General features: G+C 36.5%; 1 protein-coding gene across 1 annotated transcript; it reads right to left on the minus strand.

Moving 5' to 3' along the window:
* Nucleotides 1–2,506: 2,506 nt before the first annotated feature.
* On the minus strand, nucleotides 2,507–3,618 carry LOC129033459 (olfactory receptor 5H6). Its single transcript, XM_054482073.1, has one exon. It carries the CDS (start codon nucleotides 3,528–3,530, stop codon nucleotides 2,601–2,603), a length of 930 nt encoding a protein of 309 aa, XP_054338048.1. The 5' UTR covers nucleotides 3,531–3,618; the 3' UTR covers nucleotides 2,507–2,600.
* Between the last annotated feature and the right edge of the window lie 15,276 nt (nucleotides 3,619–18,894).

An 18,894-nucleotide genomic window follows, 5' to 3' on the forward strand; every position in this document is an offset into this window, starting at 1 on the left:
AACATGAGAAACAACCCTGTATGCAAAGTAAGCAAGTAAAGTAAGAAACGTTTTTTATAAGAAAACCCACCAGGTATGAGGATATGTGTTGTTTTTTTTTAAGTGGAGAAATATTGTCTAGTTTGGATGATAGCTAAAAGTTGTTTCAGAATAGATGATGAAAGACAAAAACCAAATGAATGCAGAAAGTTGGAAGTGAAAGAGAATCTTTTGCAGTTAAGTTGCCAGAATTCAAGTTATTATGTGTTTTTAAAATGAATCTTAATATTAAAACTAAACTAATCAAAAATATAATTTCATCTTTTCAATTAAAATCACGAAGTTTTAACAACGTGTTGGTCTGCTCTTACTAGACACTGGTTAAGTTTTCTCTTGGCCCTTTAAGTACTTGGCCTGTGAAACAAAAAGATTTTATGTTTTATCAAGACGATGTTCTGTGATCCATATTATCTTTAGCTGGTATTTGATTACTTAAGAAAACTGAGTTTTCTCAATATTAAAAGAGCTAACTTTTTTGTTTTTTTCACAATAACATAAGTTTTTCTATTTGCCTTTGAAATCTTTGTCATTTTGGTATTCTTTCAATTTGTGACTATATTTAACCAATTATTTAAGTCATTTGATATTTTTAACAAACTTCCCCAAATAAAATTCTAAATTGAGTTCTTTTTGACCTCAATTGACTTTGGGATTTCCCAGATGAGCCCCTAGAATAGCTAAAGATAATTTGTTTTATCTTTTTTAAAGAGAGAGATGTTAAGCTAATAAGGCTTATTTGATATGTGAAATTGAATGAGATGTATTGTCCAATAAAAGCAATGTTTACATTATTTGTTGCAATGTTTACATTCTTAGAAATATATGTGATTAATATACATACTCTAGAATTTTATTATTTTTCTAGAACTCTGATGTTCTAAAATATTGTGATCAGTTATAATTCTAATTATTGTCTCATTACGTTGTATGGAACACAATGACAAAATTTTATGTAAATTGCATTGTAATAAACTCTTAACAAACTCTTAACAAGTCTGTAACCCTGGCCATTTAAACATTTTTTGTAATTCACTGAGAGTTTATTGTTTTCCACTGATGCTGTCATAAAAGTTTTTGGAAGCAGCTGTGATATAAAATCTCAACATATACGTGGAAAGGGTTCTGACAAGTAGAGATTTCTGATAACTATAAAATCACAATATTGAACAAGATTTAAATCACCTTTATTAGTAATTTGTTCAAGTATACCCTTTATAAATAGAATGAACATATTTACCTTTTTTTCTCCTTAGCTGATCTATCCTGAAATCAGAAACTATCACTAAATATTCTTATTTTCATGGCAATGTAGGTATTTGGAAAAGTTTATTAAGAGTCTGCTCTCCTTATGACACAACACATTGGAAAACATTGGTTATGTTTCCAGAACTTTGATTGGAATGTCATATTTGAGAATAAGAATAGAATTAGAAATGACTGGACAGTTTTATAGAACTAGGAATTAACTTCATGGAGCAAATTAAGACCTGCCTTTGTCCATTTAGAGTTCCTATGAAGAAATATTTGAGGCTGGGTAATCTACATAGAAGAGAGAATTATTTGGCTCACAATTCTGCGGGCCGTACAAGAAGCATAGTGCCAACATCAGCTACTGATAGGGGTTTCAGCCTGCTTCAGTCATAGCAGCAGGTTAGTGGAGCTGTCATGTGCAGTGATCACATGGTGAGAGAGGAAGCAAGAGAGAAGTGGGGAGAAGCCAGGCTCTTTTTAAAAACCAGCCAATCAAGGAAACAAAGAATGTGAGAATTCATCCATTACCATGAGAACGGCATCACCATTCACTAGGAATTCCCTCCCTTGACCCACATACCTCCATTGTGTTTCACCTCCCACATTTGTTTCAGACTTCAACATGAGATTTGGATGGGCCCATCAAATCAAACTATAGAAAGTTTCTCAAGAAAAACTGGCCTGATATCTGCTCACAGCTTTCCAGCCTTACTGGCTGAGAGGAAGGTCACTTTCTAGAAGGCCCAGGAAATTGAAAAGCCTTTTTAGGACCTCTTTTGAGTACAGATGAATTTACCTAAATTTATGAATATTGCAGGTTAAGACAAATTGTATGTTCTTAGCATGACATCATAGCCTGGAGAGTTAGCCTGGAGAGGCTATGATGTCTAATTAAAGATTAAAGTCTAATATGAGATTATTTATTAAAGGTCCTAACATGGCCAAATTAAAAAGAGATGGTCAGTCACTATTTTTACTGCACTTATACTCAAGTCCTTATTAGATGACCTAGACTATTTTAGCATTTAATGTATTTATAAAGCCACACTGAATAACATACAACTTTGTAAAATATTTTTATTTGCTTTCTGCTAATATTATTCAATTATGATAAGAACATGATTAAAATTTCTTAAATGCTATTGAATAACATTAGGAATATATTTATTAGTTTAATAGGTACTAAAACCTTAGGTCATTAAAGTGCTAGGACTTTGCATCATCTTTGAATGCTGGCAAGACATAGACACCTCTAACTTGCACAATCTTGGGACAATTTTAGTAAATAGAGAAGAGAGATTGTATGAGATCTAAACACTTCTTTTGAACATTTTTGTGAATGCATCTATTACTTGCTTGTTTCTCAGGCTGTAGATCATGGGATTTAATAAAGGAACTATGACAGTGTAAAATAGAGACTCCATCATATCTTGGTCATCAGCTTGCGGGGATGCAGAGCCCAGATATTTGAAGGCAAGGGGGCCATAGTATAAAGATACAGATAAGAGATGAGCTCCACAGGTGGAGACAGCTTTTTGTATCCCTTTGATAGACTTCTTTTTTAAGATTGTAAAGAGGATAAGTGTATAAGATATGAGAATAGTTCCAATGGTAAAAACTTGAACAGAACCTGCAAAAAGAAAAACCATTAGAAAGTTAATAGAGGAATCAGTACAGGTAATCTTTAGTAATGGGATAATGTCACAGTAAAAGTGTTGTATTGTGTTGGAATTACAGAAGATTAATCTGAATAAAAAAGCTTCATGGATTAAAGCATGAAGGAGGCCACCTACAAATGACAAGACTAATAGCCAGATGCATAGTTCATTGGTCATAATGGCTGGATAAAGTAAAGGTTTGCATATGGCTACAGAGCGATCATACGCCATTGTTGCCAAGAGAAAACATTCTGTGGTTACACCAATTGCAAAGGAAAACAATTGTATCTTGCATTCAGAGAGAGATAGCATCTTATTCTTAGCTAAGAAGTTGATCAGCATCTTCGGAGTCACTGTGGATGATAACAAAGCATCCACAAAGGCTAAACTCCCAAGGAATAAGTACATTGGGATATGAAGGTGAAGGTCTTTCCAGATGAGAACAATTAGACCAAGATTCCCCATGATGGTGATGAGATATATTACCAAGAATGCCAGGAACAGTGGTATTTTACAGTCAGGTTGATGTAAAAATCCTGTGAGAACAAACTCTGTCAGCAATGTCACATTTTCCTCTTCCATCTCCTCACTGCATGTCCTCTGAAAAATAAGCAAATGTAAAGGAACATTTGCAATGGAATTGTGAGTTGAAATTGGGGAAGAGGTGTTGAAATAAACTATGTAATTATCAGAGCCCTCTTAATCTTTTTTGATCAGCACTATAATTGATGAACCCTATATTTGAGGATTTAAATACATGGAAATAATAAAGAACTTTGGTTTGAAAATCGTGTAGGAGTTAACAGATTGAGAGTTAAAAAGATGCATTATCTGAATGTATTAAATTTTTGTGGACTCTACTGAATGTAGTAGGAAAAAATCTGGCACATGGATGTAGGGTGAAGGAAAAAAGATATTTGAAAGACGCGGGTTAAAATAAATTGAATGAATGCAATGTGAAGAATCTCAAATTTTATTCTTCACACAATAAACATGCACCAAATATTTTAGGATGCAAAATGGCATCATAATATATTTTTAAAATTTAGTTCTTGATAGTGTAAAAGTTTGCTGCAGGAAGGAAACTGTGACTCAGGAGTCCTAAATAGAAACTTGATACTAAGGTCAAAGGGATCCCAAATTAGATTACACATGAGAATCATCTGGGAGAGGATTTTTTAAAGAAAAATGCAGATTGTGAGGTTTTAATGTAGAAATTGATGATTTCAGAAATGAGGTCTAGGAATCTGTATTTTGGAAATACCCTCAAGGTGATTGAAATGCATGTGAAGTCTCTAGTCCCAGTTTGAAATGACATTGGAAGACATGGTAGGACAAATGAATAGATTCAAAGGAATTCAAAATATACAGTCTCAAGTATTCTGTGACATATTTGGTTTGAAATATGTGGTCAGTGAAGGAGAGAGAAGTCACTTGGTGACCAGGTAGGTGGACATTAAACATTTAGGATGAGAACTCAAATTGCTGGCAAGTTTTTGGAGTGAGCATCACATCTGAACAACTAGATGAGATTCAATCAGTAATATGGGCCTATTAGAGCTTAACAGAAGTAATTACCTGGAATTACTGTAGTATTTGAAGGCATCATTAGAAATGATGTACGAAGTGGATATAATCTTTTATAAGATGGTCAAGATCTAATCCTCTTTTTTGCCACCCAAGTCTTGGGGGCTTTCTGAGGTTACCTATTGCTATTGCTCTAGAAACCAAAAGGATTAGAAAGTCATTTTCCCATTCTTCTTGCCTGTAGAGAGAAGAAACAGTGACCTAGGACGGCAATGAAACACATTGATCCTACATTTGCAATATGGCTAGAAGAAGAAAAGTAGATCGAAAGTGCATTTTAGTTGTAAATTCAGCCATGGCAGAAATACCATGAATCCACTGAATGCATCCTTCATCTATATCAATAACACATACAGTGTGAGCTGTCAAATTATGGCCAGAAGTGTGTATATGAATACAAAAGTTAATTTTTAAGTGAGTAACCTTAACGGTTTTAGTCCGAGAATGTGAATAATTAAAAACAATGAGTATTTTTATCAGAATAATCTGAAAAAATTCTTAGAATCATTATGATAAACCAGTCTCATTTGTTTCATGTCCTACATCATCACAAATTGTCATATAAGATTATAATAAGGTTAACAAACAAATAAAATACCATTAAAGAAACAATGTTGTCTTATAACTATTTATCCTCTCCATATCATAGTCATGAAACTAAAATATAGAGATAAGCCAGTAATAGTTACCTAATTTCAACCTGGCTATTTTGACAGCTTGTGTACCCAATCTAAAATTATGGTAAGTTAAGTAGCATTTTCAACATTTCTACAAAGTGTAATGAAAATTATAGATACTTTTTCTTTCTTACCCATATTTTGAAAGAAATTTAGGAGATTCTTTAAAACCATTAGGCTTTCTAAGACAGAAAAAATATAATTGCACAGGAATGCTGATAACACACGTAGCAATTCATTGCATATTCATTCTTTTTGGTGGCTTCTTTCCCCTAGCTCAGGAAACTGCTGTTTATATAAATTTGGATTAAACAGAAGCATCATTCAATTGTACAACTCTGTACTTTTGCCAGAAGATGATGGAGTGGAAAACTGAAATTCTCATAAGAGTGCCAAAGGAATCCCCATGGAACAAACTGAAGCTGTTCTAGTGCGCATTTTGCATTTGGATATATGTGAGAAGTCCAGATTGTCCCAAAGGACATTACAAACTTCTGGAAACATAAACATCATTTCATTTGTGGACACTTCTAGTTTTAACAATTGAAATAATATTTTATGCACTATTTACCACCACAGATGACACTTCTGTCATGTTTGTACAAACTTTAGTTTACATGTGAAAATTACTCTTAGTGCTTTGATTAGTATAATCTTGTCTGAGGTAATCAAAACATAATATTAATAAGGCCAAAGTTTCTGATTCCCTTTCAGAAGCCAAAACTAAATACAATCATCTTCCCCATGAAAATTACAGATCAAATTTTAGACATATACTTAGTTCTCCCATTTTATGATAAAATCTGATGGGAAATCTTATTAGACAAAGGCCACGGGATGAGCCAATGAAAAACAAAGACAAGGACTCCAGTAGGAGGTGCCCTAGAACTTTGCTTCTCAAATTATAATAGCTAAGACCTCTCTAAATGCAGATTCTGTTTTAATAATTCTGGTGTGAGTCTCCCAGGAGCCTTATTTCCAAAAAAAAGTAATGTTCATGGACATTTGCCATCCAACAGGCCTTCATCATGGGAGGACCTGGATTATCAGAGAACCTTGATCATTGGAGAAACAATAAATAGCAAATGTGGTGGGTATGCAAAGAGAGAAGCAGGGAAGGACAAGATTTGTTCAGGGAGGCCAGCATGAGTAGGTTTTTGAGGGATCTTTGAGGGTAGTTCAGGGCTTTGTTCTTTACCCCAACTTACAGAAAAATCATTGATGGATTTTTGAAGGATTTTGAAAATGGTAGTAACATGTTCAGAATTTTCTTTAGAGCATTAACAGAGCAATATGTTAATGAGCATTCATTCAGAAAATAAAATCTAATGTACTTATTTATAATATTTATATTCATATTTAAATTTTCTTGACAGTGAAAGGACTCTTTAAAGAAAAAAAAAACTTCCTCTTGGAAAGATAGTAGGATAAGAAGGTCTACTGCTCTCTCTTCCATCCACCTGCACTGCCCTGCAAGGACACCAAGTTCATACCCATCTACTCAGAAAAAAATACCTTCATAAGAACCAAAAGTCAAATGAGCACTCACAATATCTGGTTTTAATGTCGTAGCTCTGAAAAAGACACTGAAATGATAGGAAAAAACAGTCCTGAATCAACAACACCACACCTCTGCCACCCACCAGCAGCAGCATGGTGCTGAAGGACTCACTGGGCCTGTGGGAGGGAGAACATAGCTATTGTGAGGTATTGAACTCAGTGCTGTCCTATTAGAGCAGAAAGGAAAACTAGACCAAACTCAGCTGAGGTTTGCCCACAGAGGGAACATTGAGACCCTCCCTAGCCAGAGGGGAATCACTGATCCCAGTGGTCCAAATGAGAGTTGGCAACCTCACCAACAAGGGCCAAAGTGCTCTCAGTCTCTAAGTAAATTTGAAAGGCAGTCTAGGTCATAAGGACTGCAACTTGTAGGCAAGTCCTAGGGGAGAACTAGGCCCAGAGACAGTGGACTGGCGAGGGCACATATGATATACTGAAACACCAGCTGGAAAAGCCAAGGGAGTGCTGGCATCTCCCCTTTCTAGCTGTCTAGGCTGCATAGCTTGCAGCTCTAAAAGAGATTACTTCCTTCAGCTTGAGGAAAGGAGAGGAAAGAGAGGGGAGGACAGTGTCTTGCATTCGTGGATACCAGCTGAGCCACACCAGTATAAGGCACTGGTCACAGTCAAGAGGCTCCCATTCCAGGTCCTGTCTCCCAGATAACATTTCTAGACATACCCTGGGCCAGAAGAGGACCCACTAACCTAGAAGGAAAAGACCTAGCCTTGGCACATTCATCAACTGCTTACTGAAGAGCCCTTGGGCTCTGAATAACCTGCAGTGATACCCAGGTACTACATCAAGGGACTTGATGAGCCTCTGACACTTGCTGACTTCAGGTGAGACTTAGCACATTATGAGCTGTGTTGGCTATGGGACAAAATTTCTTCTGCTTGAGAAAAGCAGAGAGAAAAGTTAATGGATGTTTGTCTTGCACCTTAGGTATGAACATCACCACAGTTGGGTAGAGCACCAAGCTGGCTCTTGGGGTCCTCAATTCCAGGAGTTGACTCTTCAACAACATTTCTAGACTTTCCCTGGGCTTGAGGGGAGCCCACTGCCTGAAGGGTGAGTCTCAGGCTGGGCAGCTTTACCATAAGCTGTTTTAAGAGTCCTTGGATCTTAAGGGAACATCCAGGGTAGTCTTGCAGTACTCCTTGTGGCCAGGGGTGGCAGTGGCAACAGGTGGAGACTCCTCTGCCTTTGGAAGGGGGAGGGAAAAGAGGTAGAATTGTGTCTTGTTTGAGTGCCAGGTCAGCTGCAAACAATAGAATACCATGTAGACTTCTAAGGATTTTGACTCTAGTCGCTGACTCCCAGATGGCACTTCTGGACCCATCTGAGATTTGAGGGACCTTGCTTCCTGAAGGGATGGACACAGGCTGGGCTGGCTTTGCCACCTGCTTATTGTAGACCCCCAAGGTCTTGAGTGAACATAGGCAGTAGCCAGGGAATGGTTACAGCAGGCCCTGGATGAGACCCAGAGCTGTGCTGGCTTCAAGTCTGAACCAGTGCAGTCATAGTGCTGGTGGCCCCAGGGGTGTCTGTGTCACTTTACACCAACTTTAGGTGGCTCAGAACAGAGAGAGAGAGAGAAAGAGACAGAGAGAGAGAGAGGAGAGAGAGACTGTTTGAGGAAAAATAAGAGAAGAGAGCAATAATTCTCCTGGATCTTGTTCAAGACCATCAAGGTGGTACCTCTATGAGTCTGCAAGAAACGCAGCATTACTAGGCTTCAGGAGTCCCCTAAAGCACATACAGCTTAGATCACCATGCTGAAGTTCTTTCAAATAACTGGAAAGACTTCTGAAGTAAGACATCTACAAATAAGCCTAGACAGTAAACACTACAATAAATACCTAACTCTTCAATGCCCAGACACTGAAGAACAGCTACTAGCATCAACACTATCCAGGAAAACAAAACCTCACCAAATGAACAGATTAGGCACCAATGCTGGAGAAACAGCGATATGGAACTTTTCAGACAGACAATGCAAAATAACTGTGCTGAAGAAACTCAAAGAAATTCAAGATAACACAGAGAAGGAGTTCAGAATACTATCAGAAAAATTTAACAAAGAGATTGAAAGAATTAAAAAGAATGAAGCAGAAATTCTGGAGCTGAAAAATGCAATTAGCATACTAAAGAATGCATCAGAGCCCTTTAATAGCAGAATGGATTGATCAGAAGAAAGAATTAGTGAGCTTGGAAACAGGATATTTGAAAATACACAGTCAGAGGACACAAAAGAAGAAAGAACAAAAAACTGTGAAGCGCACTGATGGGATCTAGAAAACAGCCTCAAAAGGGCAAATCTAAGGGTTATTGGCCTTAAAGAAGAGGTAAAAAGAGAGATGGGGTAGAAAATTTACTCAAAGGGAGAATAATCGAGAATTTTCCAAACCCAAAGAAAGATGTCAATATTCAAGTACAAGAAGGTTATAGAACCTCAAGCAAATTTAACCCAAAGAAGACTGTCTCAAGGTATTTGATAATCAAGCACCCAAAGATCAAGGATAAAGAAAGGATCCTAAAAGCAGCAAGAGAAAATAAACAAATGACATAAAATGGCTCTCCAATACATCTGGCAGCAGACTTTTCAATGAAAACCTTACAGGCCAGAAGATAGTCACATGACATATGAAAGTGCTGAAGGAAAAACGTTTTACCCTACATTAGTCTATCTGGTGAAAATATTTTTCAAACATGAAGGAGAAATAAAAACTTTCTCAGACAAACAAGCTGAGGGATTTCATTAATACTAGACCCATCCTACAAGAAATGCTAAACAGAATATTTCAATCAGAAAGAAAAGGACATTAATAAGCAGTAAATAATCACCTGGAGGTAGAAAACTTACTGATAACAGTAAGTACACAGAAAAAAACACAGAATATTATAGCACTGTAACTGTGGTGTGTAAACTATGCTTATGCTAAGTAGAAAGACTAAACAACAAACCAATAAAAAATAGAAGGTATGAGGATACAAAGGCAGAGGAATGACACAATGGATTTTGGGGACTCGGGGGAAAGGGTGGGAAGGGGATGAGAGATAAAAGGCAACAAATTGTATGCAAGGTATACTGCTCAGGTGATGGGTGCACCAAAATCTCACAAATCTCCAATGAAGAATGTACTCATGTAACCAACAGCACCTGTTCCCCAATAACTGATGGAAATAAAAAAATTTTAAAAACAAATAACCTCAACTTTTCAAGACATAGTCAACAAGATAATATATAAATAGAAACAACAGAGAGTTAAGAAGCAGGAGGGCTAATTTATGGTATTTATTTATTTTTTGTTTATTTGTTTATGCAAATAGTATTGTTATTAGGTTAAAATAATGGGTTATAGATAGAAATAAATGAATTATTTTCAAGACTCATGGTAACCTCAAGCCAAAAAGCACACACCAGATACAGAAAAAATAAAAATCAAGAAACTAAATCATATCACCAGAGAAAATCATTTTCACTAGAAGAAGACAGGAAGGAAAGAAAGAAAAAAGAGAAGAACACAAAACAAGCAGAAAATAAATGACAAAATGGTAGGAGTAAATTCTTACTTATCACTAATAATATTAAATGTATTACAAATGGGCTAAACTCTCCAGTCAAAATATGGAGTGACTGAATAAATAAAGAAACAAGACCAGTTGGTCTGTTGCCTACAGAAAACACACTTCACCTGTAAAGATGTACATAGACTGAAAACAAAGGGAAGAATAATAATATTTTATGCCAATGGAAATCAAAAGAGAGCAGTAGTCACTATACTTACATCAGACAAAATAGATTTCAAGACAAAAACTATAAGAAAAGTGAGTTACTATATAATGATAAAGGAATCAATTCAACCTAAGGATATAACAATTTTAATTATATATGCACTCAACAGTGGAACCCCAGATAGATAAAGCAAATATTACTAGAGCTAAAGAGAGAGATAGGCCCCAATACAGTAATAGCTGATATTACAACTGATACTGCAGAAATTTAAAGCATCATTAGTGCCTACTGTGAGCAACTATATGCCAATAAATTGGAAAACCTGGAAGAAATGAACAAATTCCTGGACAAATTCAATTTACCAAGATTGAACCAGGAAGAAATCCAAAACCTGAACAGACCAATAACAAGTAACAATACTGAAGCTGTAATAAAAAGACATCCAGCAAAGAAAAGCCAGGGACCTGATAGCCTCACTGCTGAATTCTACCAAACATTTTAAGAACTAATACCAATCCTACTCAAACTATTTCAAGAAATAGACAAGGAACCTCATTTGACAAGACCAGAATTATTCTGATACCAAAACCAAACAAATACACATCAGAAAAAGAAAACTACAGGCCAATATCTCTGGTAAATATTGATTAAAAATCCTCAACAAAATATTAGCAAACAATTCAACAATACATGATAAAGATCATTCATTATGACCAAGTAGGACTTATCCCTGGGATGCAGGTATGGTTCAGCATCCATAAATCAATCAACATGATAACATGATACATTATATCAACAGAATGAAGAATAAAAACCATATGATCATTTCAACTGATGCTGAAAAAGCATTTAATAAAATTCAACATCACTTTATAATAAAAACCCCCAAGAAATTGGGTATACAAGGAACATATCACAACATAATAAAAGCCATATGCAACAGCCTCACAGTTAGTATCATACTGAATGGGGAGAAACTGAAAGCCTTTCTGTCAGGCCTCTGAGCCCAAGCTAAGCCATCATATCCCCTGTGACCTGCACTATACATCCAGATGGCCTGAAGTAACTGAAGAATCACAAAAGAAGTGAAAATGGCCTGTTCCTGCCTTAACTGATGACATTACCTTGTGAAATTCCTTCTCCTGGCTCAAAAGCTTCCCCACTGAGAACCTTGTGTCCCCCACCCCTGCCTGCCGGAGAACAACCCCTTTTGACTGTAATTTTCCACTACCTACCCAAATTCTATACAACGGTCCCACCCCTATCTCCCTTCACTGACTCTCTTTTTGGACTTAGCCTGTCTGCTCCCAGGCGATTAAAAAGATTTATTGCTCACACAAAGCCTGTTTGGTGGTCTCTTCACACAGACATGTGTGACACTTTCCTCTCAGATTTGGAACATGACAAGGATGTTTACTGTCACCACTGTTATTCAATATAATACTGGAAGTACACTCATAGAGGGAAAGGTATAAAAGGCATCTAAACTGGAAAGGAAAAAGTGAAATTATCCTGCTTGCAGATGATATAATTATGTATTTGGAAAAAATGAAAAATTCAACAAGAAAATTATTAGAACTGGTAAACAAATTCAGTAAACTTGCAGGATACAAAATCAACATACAAAAATAAGTAGCATTTCTATATAGCAACAGTGAACAATGTGAAAAGAAATACAAAAGTAATCACAGTTACAGTAGCCACATGTAAAATTAAATATTTAGGAATTAACCAGAGAAGTGAAAGATCTCAATACTGACAGCTATAAAACATCGATGAAGGCAATTAAAGAGGACATCAAAACATGGAAAGATATTTTATATTCATGGATTGGAAGAATCAATATTGTTAAAATGTCCACACTGCCAAAAGCAATCTATAGATTCAGTGCATTGCCTGTCAAAATACCAATGACATTCTTCAAAGAAATAGAAGAAACAATTCTAAAATATATATAGAACGACAAAAGAAAACCCAGAATAGCCAAAGCTATCCTAAGCTAAGAGAACAAAACTGGAGGAATCATGTTACCTGACTTTATATATACTACAGAGCTATAGTGTTGTGGGAAGTCAGGGACCCTGAATGGAGGGACTGGCTGGAGCTGTGGCAGAGTAACATAAATTGTGAAGATTTCATTTTAATATGGACACTTATCTGTTCCCAAATAATACTTTTATAATTTCTTATGCCTGTCTTCAATCTCTTAATCCTGTTATCTTCATAAGCTGAGGATATATGTCACCTCAGGACCACTGTGATAATTGTGTTAACTGTACAAATCGATTGTAAAACATGTGTTTGAACAATATGAAACCAGTGCACCTTGAAAAAGAACAGAATAACAGCAATTTTTAGGGAACAAGGGAAGACAACCATAAGGTCTGACTGCCTGTGGGGTCAGGCAAAAAGAGCCATATTTTTATTCTTGCAGAGATCCTATAAACAGACTTGCAAGTAGGCAAGATATCACTAAATTCTTTTCCTAGCAAAGAATATTAATATTAATACCCTGGGAAAGGAACGCATTCCTGGGGGAGTTCTATAAATGGCCGCTCTGGGAATGTCTGTTGTTTAAGATGTTTATCAAGGCAATACATGCACTGCTGAACATAGACCCTTATCAGTAGTTCTGCTTTCGCCCTTTGCCTTGTGATCTTTGTTGGACTATTATCAGTAGTTCTCCTTTTTGCCCTTTGAAGTGTGTGATCTACTCCCTGTTCTTACATCCCTTCCCCTTTTGAAACCCTTAATAAAAAACTTGCTGGTTTGAGGCTCAGATGGGCATCACGGTCCTACTGATATGTGATGTCACCCCTGGTGGCCCAGCTGTAAAATTCCTCTCTTTGTACTTTCCCTTTATTTCTCAACCAGCCAACACTTGCGGAAAATAGAAAGAACCTATGTTGAAATATTGGGGGTGGGTTCCCCTGATGCTATAAAAAAAAAACCCAGCATGGTTGACATAAAAACAGACACACAGACCAATGGAACAGAATAAAGAATCCAGAAACAAATGCACACATCTACAGTGAACTCATTTTTAACAAAAATTCCCAGAACATATACTGGAGAAAGACAGTCTCATCAATACATGGTGCTCGGAAAACTAGATATCCATAAGCAAAAGAATAAAACTAGACCCCTATCTCTCACCATATATAAAAATAAAATCAAAATGGATTTAAGACTTAAATTCAAGACTTCAAACTATGAAACTACTACAAGAAAACATTGGAGAGTATATCCAGAACATTGGGCAGGGCAAAAATTTTTTGAGTAACAACCCAGAAGCACAGCAAACTAAGCAAAAATGGACAAATGACAGCACATCAAGTTAAAAAGCTTCAGCACAGCAATGGATACAATCAACAAAGTGAAGAGACAACCCAGAGAATGGAAGAAAATATTTACAAACTACCCATCTGACAAGGGATTAATAGCCAGAATATATAAGGAGCTCAAACATCTCTATAGGAAAAAAATCTAATAATCTGATTTAAACAATGAGCAAAAGATTTGAATACACATTTCTGAAAAGAAGACAAACGAATGAAAAAACAGGCATTTGAAAGGTGCTCTACATCATATAGATTATTAGATAAATGCAAATTAAAGCTACAATGAGATATCATCTCACCCCAGTTAAAATGGCTTGCCTCCAAAAGACAGGCAATAACAAAATCTGGCAAGGATGTGAAGAAAGGAGAACCCTTGTACACTGTTGTTGGGAATGTATATTAGTATAAACACTATGGAGAACAGTTTAGTGGTTCCTCTAAAAACTGAAAATAGAGCTACCATACGATGCAGTAATTCCACTGCTGGATATATACCCCCCCAAAAAGGAAAGCAGTTTATTGAATAGATATCTGCATGCACTTGTGTGTTGCACCATGGTTCACAACAGCCAAGATTTGGAAGCAACCTAAGTATCCATCAACAAATGAATGGATAAAGAAAATGTGGCATGTATACCCAATGAGTCTCAATTCAACCATAAAAAAGAATGAGACGCTGTCACTTCCAGCAACATGGATGGAACTGGAGATCATTATGTTAAATGAAATAAGCCAAGTAAAGAAAGACAAACATCACACATTCTCACTTATTTGTGGCATCTAAAAACCAAAACAATTGAATTCATGCACATAGAGAGTAGAAGAATGTTAACCAGAGGCTGGAAGGGTATTGGGTATTTCAGGGGGACCTGGGGATGCTTGATGGATACAAATAATGGTTAGAAAGAATAAATAAGAGCTACTATTTGATATCACAAAAAGGTGACTGTGGTAAATAATTTTTAAAAATTATTTATTAAACTTTAAGTTCTGGGATACATGTGCAGAACGTGCAGGTGTGTTACATAGGTGTACATGTGCCATGGTGGTTTGCTGCACCCATCAACCTGTCATCTAGGTTTCAAACTCTGCATGCATTGGGTATTTGTCCTTATGCTCTCCCTCCCTATGGCCCCCACACCCCAACAGGCTCTGATGCTTAACGTTACCCTCCCTGTGTCCATGTGTTCTCATCGTTCAACCCCCATTTATGAGTGAGAACATGCAGTGTTTGATTTTCCGTTCTTGTGTCAGTTTGCTGAGAATGGTTTCCAACTTCATCCATGTCCCTGCAAAGGACATGAACTTGTTGTTTTTTGTGGCTGCATAGTATTCCATGGTATATATGTGCCACATTTTCTTTATCCAGTGTATCATTGATGGGCATTTGGGTTGGTTCCAAGTCTTTGCTATTGTGAATAGCACTTCAATAAACATGCAAATGCATGTATCTGTATAGTAGAATTATTTGTATTCCTTTGGGTATATACCCAGTAATAGGATTTCTGGGTCAAATAGTATTTCTGGCTCTAGATCCTTGAGGAATCACCACACTGTCTTCCACAATGGCTGAACTAATTTACACTGTCACCAACAGTGTAAAAGCATTCCTATTTCTCCACATCCTCTCCAGCATCTGTTGTTTCCTGACTTTTTCATGATCACCATTCTAATTGGGGTGAGATGGTATCTCACTGTGGTTTTGATTTGCATTTCTCTAATGACCAGTGATGATGAGCCTTTTTTCATATGTTTGTTGGCCACATAAATGTCTTCTTTTGAGAAGTTCATATCCTTTGCCCACTTTTTGGTGGGATTGTTTGTTTTTCTCTTGTAAATTTGTTTAAGTTCCTTGTAGGTTCTGGAGATTACACCTTTGTCAGATGTATAGATTGCAAAAGTTTTCTCCTGTTCTCTAGGTTGCCTCTTCATTTGTATGTTTAAAAATAACCAAAAGAGTATAACTGGATAATTTGTAACACAAAAAATCAATGTGTAAAGGGATGTATACTCTATTCTCCATGATGTGATTATTAATACCTAGTATTTGGTAGACAGAAGGTTTACTCTAGTCAAAATAATTTAATTGTACATTTTACAATTACCAAGAAATACACTTAGATTGTTTGTATCACTAAGGATAAATTGTTGATGGGATGGATACCTCATTTTCCATGATGTGATTATAATGTGTTGCATACCTATATCAAAATGTCTCATCTACCCCGTGTATATATATATATATATGAATATATATGTACCCACAAGTATTAGATATATAACCTATATATTATATATATATAGTGACTAGCATGTCAATAAACACACAAATGCATGTGTCTGTATAGTAGAATAAGTATATATATATATATAAAATACTTGAGGGTACTTATATACATATACATATATATAACATACACAAATACATATATACATATATATACACACACACATATATATATGTACCCACAAGTATTAAAAATAAAAATTTTAAACTTTTAAGTTCAGGGGTACATGTGAATGATGTGCAGGTTTTTTACATAGGTAAATGTGTGTCAAGGGGGTTTGCTGTACAGATTATGTCACCAGCCAGGCATTAAGCCCAGATTTCATTAGTTATTTTTTCTGATATTCTCCCTCCTCCCACCCTCCACCCTCCAATAGGTCACAGTGTGTGTTGTTCCCATCTAGGTATCCATATATTCTCATCATTTAGCTCCCACTTATAAGTGAGAACATGTAGTATTTAGTTTTCTGTTTCTCCATTAGTTTGCTAAGGATGATGGCCTCCTGCTCTATCCATGTCCCTGCAAAGGACATGGTATCATTCCTTTCTATGACTATATAGTATTCCATGGTGTATATGTACTGCATTTTCATTATCCAGTCTATTATTGATGAGCATTTAGGTTGATTCCATGTCTTTGCTACTGTGAATAATGCTGCAATGAACATACACGTGTATGTATCCTCATAATAGAACAATTTACATTCCTGGGTATACAGCCAGTAATTGGATTGCTGGGTCAAAAGGTATTTCTGTTCTTATGTCTTTGAGAAATCACCACACTGTCTTCCACAATGGTAGAACTAGTGTACACTCCTATCAACAGTGTATAAGTGTTCCATTTTTCTCCACAACCTCACTAGCATATATTATTCTTTGACTTTTTAATAATAGTCATTCTGACTGGTGTGAGATGGTATGTCATTGTGGTTTTGATTTGCATTTCTCTAATGATCAGTGACGTTGAGCTTTTTTTGATGTTTTTTGGCCACATAAATGTCATCTTTTAGAAGTGTCTGTTCATATCCTTCACCCACATTTTGATAGGCTTGTTTTTTTCCTTGTAAATTTGTTTATGTTCATTATAGATGCTGGATATTAGACCTTTGTCAGATGCACACACTGCAAAAATTTTCTCACATTCTTAGGTTGTTTGTTTACCCCACGTTGATAGTTTCTTTTGCTGTGCAGAAGCTCTTTAGTTTAATTAGATCCTATTGGTCAATTTGCACTTTTGTTGCAATCAGTTTTGGTGTCTTTGTCATGACATCTTTGCCCATGCCTATGTCCTGAATTGTATTGCCTAGGTATTCTTCTAAGGTTTCTATAGTTTTGAGTTTTACATTTAACTCTTTAATTTATCTTGAGTTTATTTTTGTATATGGTGTAAGGAAGAGGTTCAGTTTCAATTTTCTGCATAAGTCTAGCCAGTTCTCTTAACATTGCTTTTTAAATAAAGAATCCTTTACTCATTGCTTGTTTTGTTGAAGACCAGATGGTTGTAGGTGTGTGGTCTTATTTCTAGGTTCTCTATTATTTTCCACTGGTCTATGTGTCTGTTCTTGTACCAGTACCATGCTGTTTTGGTTAATGTAGCCCTGTAGTATAGTTTGAAGTATGGTAGCATGTTGGCTCTATCTTTGTTCTTTCTGCTTGGGATGGCCTTGGCTATTCAGGCTCTTTTTCCAAATGAATTGTTCCATATGAATTCTAAAATAGTTTTTTTTTCTAGTTCTCTGAAGAATCTAATGATAGGAATAGCATTGAATCTATAAATTGCTTTGGGTGGTATGGCCATTTTAATGATATTGGTTCTTCCTATCCATGAGCATGAAATGTCTTTCCATTTGTATGTGTCATCTCTGATTTTTTTGAGAAGGGTTTTGTAGTTCTCCTTGTAGAGATCTTTCTGTTACACACGTCCATATGAGACCACCTGAGCAGGCTCAGTGTGAGCAACAAGGCTGTTTATTCACTTGGGTGCAAATGGGCTGAGTCCAAGAAAGGAGTCAGCAAAGAGTGGTGGGATTATCATTGGTTCTTATAGGTTTGGGATAGGCGGTGGAGTCAGGAGCAATTTTTTGCTGGCAGGGGATGGATGTTACAAACTACATTCTCAAGGGTGGGGAGGATGTTACAAAGCACATTCACAAGGACAAGGAGGGTGTATTGTCAGAAGGGTAGGGAGGATGTTACAAAGTACATTCACAAGGGCAGGGAGGATGTATTGTCACAAGGGCGGGAAGGAATGTTACAATGTACATGCACCGGGCAGGGAATATCACAAAGTACATTATCACAAGGGCAGGGGGAATGTCATGATGGCTTGACCACGGTGCAGCCAGATCAAAGGACCTTACATTCCTGTTTTTTAATGTTAATAATGAAGACATAAAATGAGAAAGAGTAGTGAAAACTTGGGGTGAAAATTTTGGGGGTGGTATGGAGGGGTGATGGGTGATATTTCTCAGGGCTGCTTTGAACAGGGTTAGAGGTGGCACCGGAACCTAAAGTGGGAGAGATTAGACTGAAGTAAGACTTTGGGGTAAGGGGTGATATTGTGGGATTGTTAAAAGCAGCATTTGTCATATAGAGTGATCAGCGATAGCCTTAATGTGGTTTCATAGGAATTGAGAGATTAATTGGAAGACACAGTCCTGAATAAGAGAAGGAGGAGGATAGGTATTAGAGGACTAACGATTGGAAGAAGCCAGGATACCCAGTTAGAGAGTGGCCAGGTGGGTCCAGTGTAATTAGT

The sequence above is a fragment of the Pongo pygmaeus genome, chromosome 2 (genome assembly GCF_028885625.2).
Source record: "Pongo pygmaeus isolate AG05252 chromosome 2, NHGRI_mPonPyg2-v2.0_pri, whole genome shotgun sequence".
Taxonomy (NCBI): Eukaryota; Metazoa; Chordata; class Mammalia; order Primates; family Hominidae; genus Pongo; species Pongo pygmaeus.

Bases quoted from the DNA above. Each gene is read 5' to 3' on its own strand.
- LOC129033459 (XM_054482073.1), bottom strand. From the start codon at position 3,530: ATGGAAGAGGAAAATGTGACATTGCTGACAGAGTTTGTTCTCACAGGA.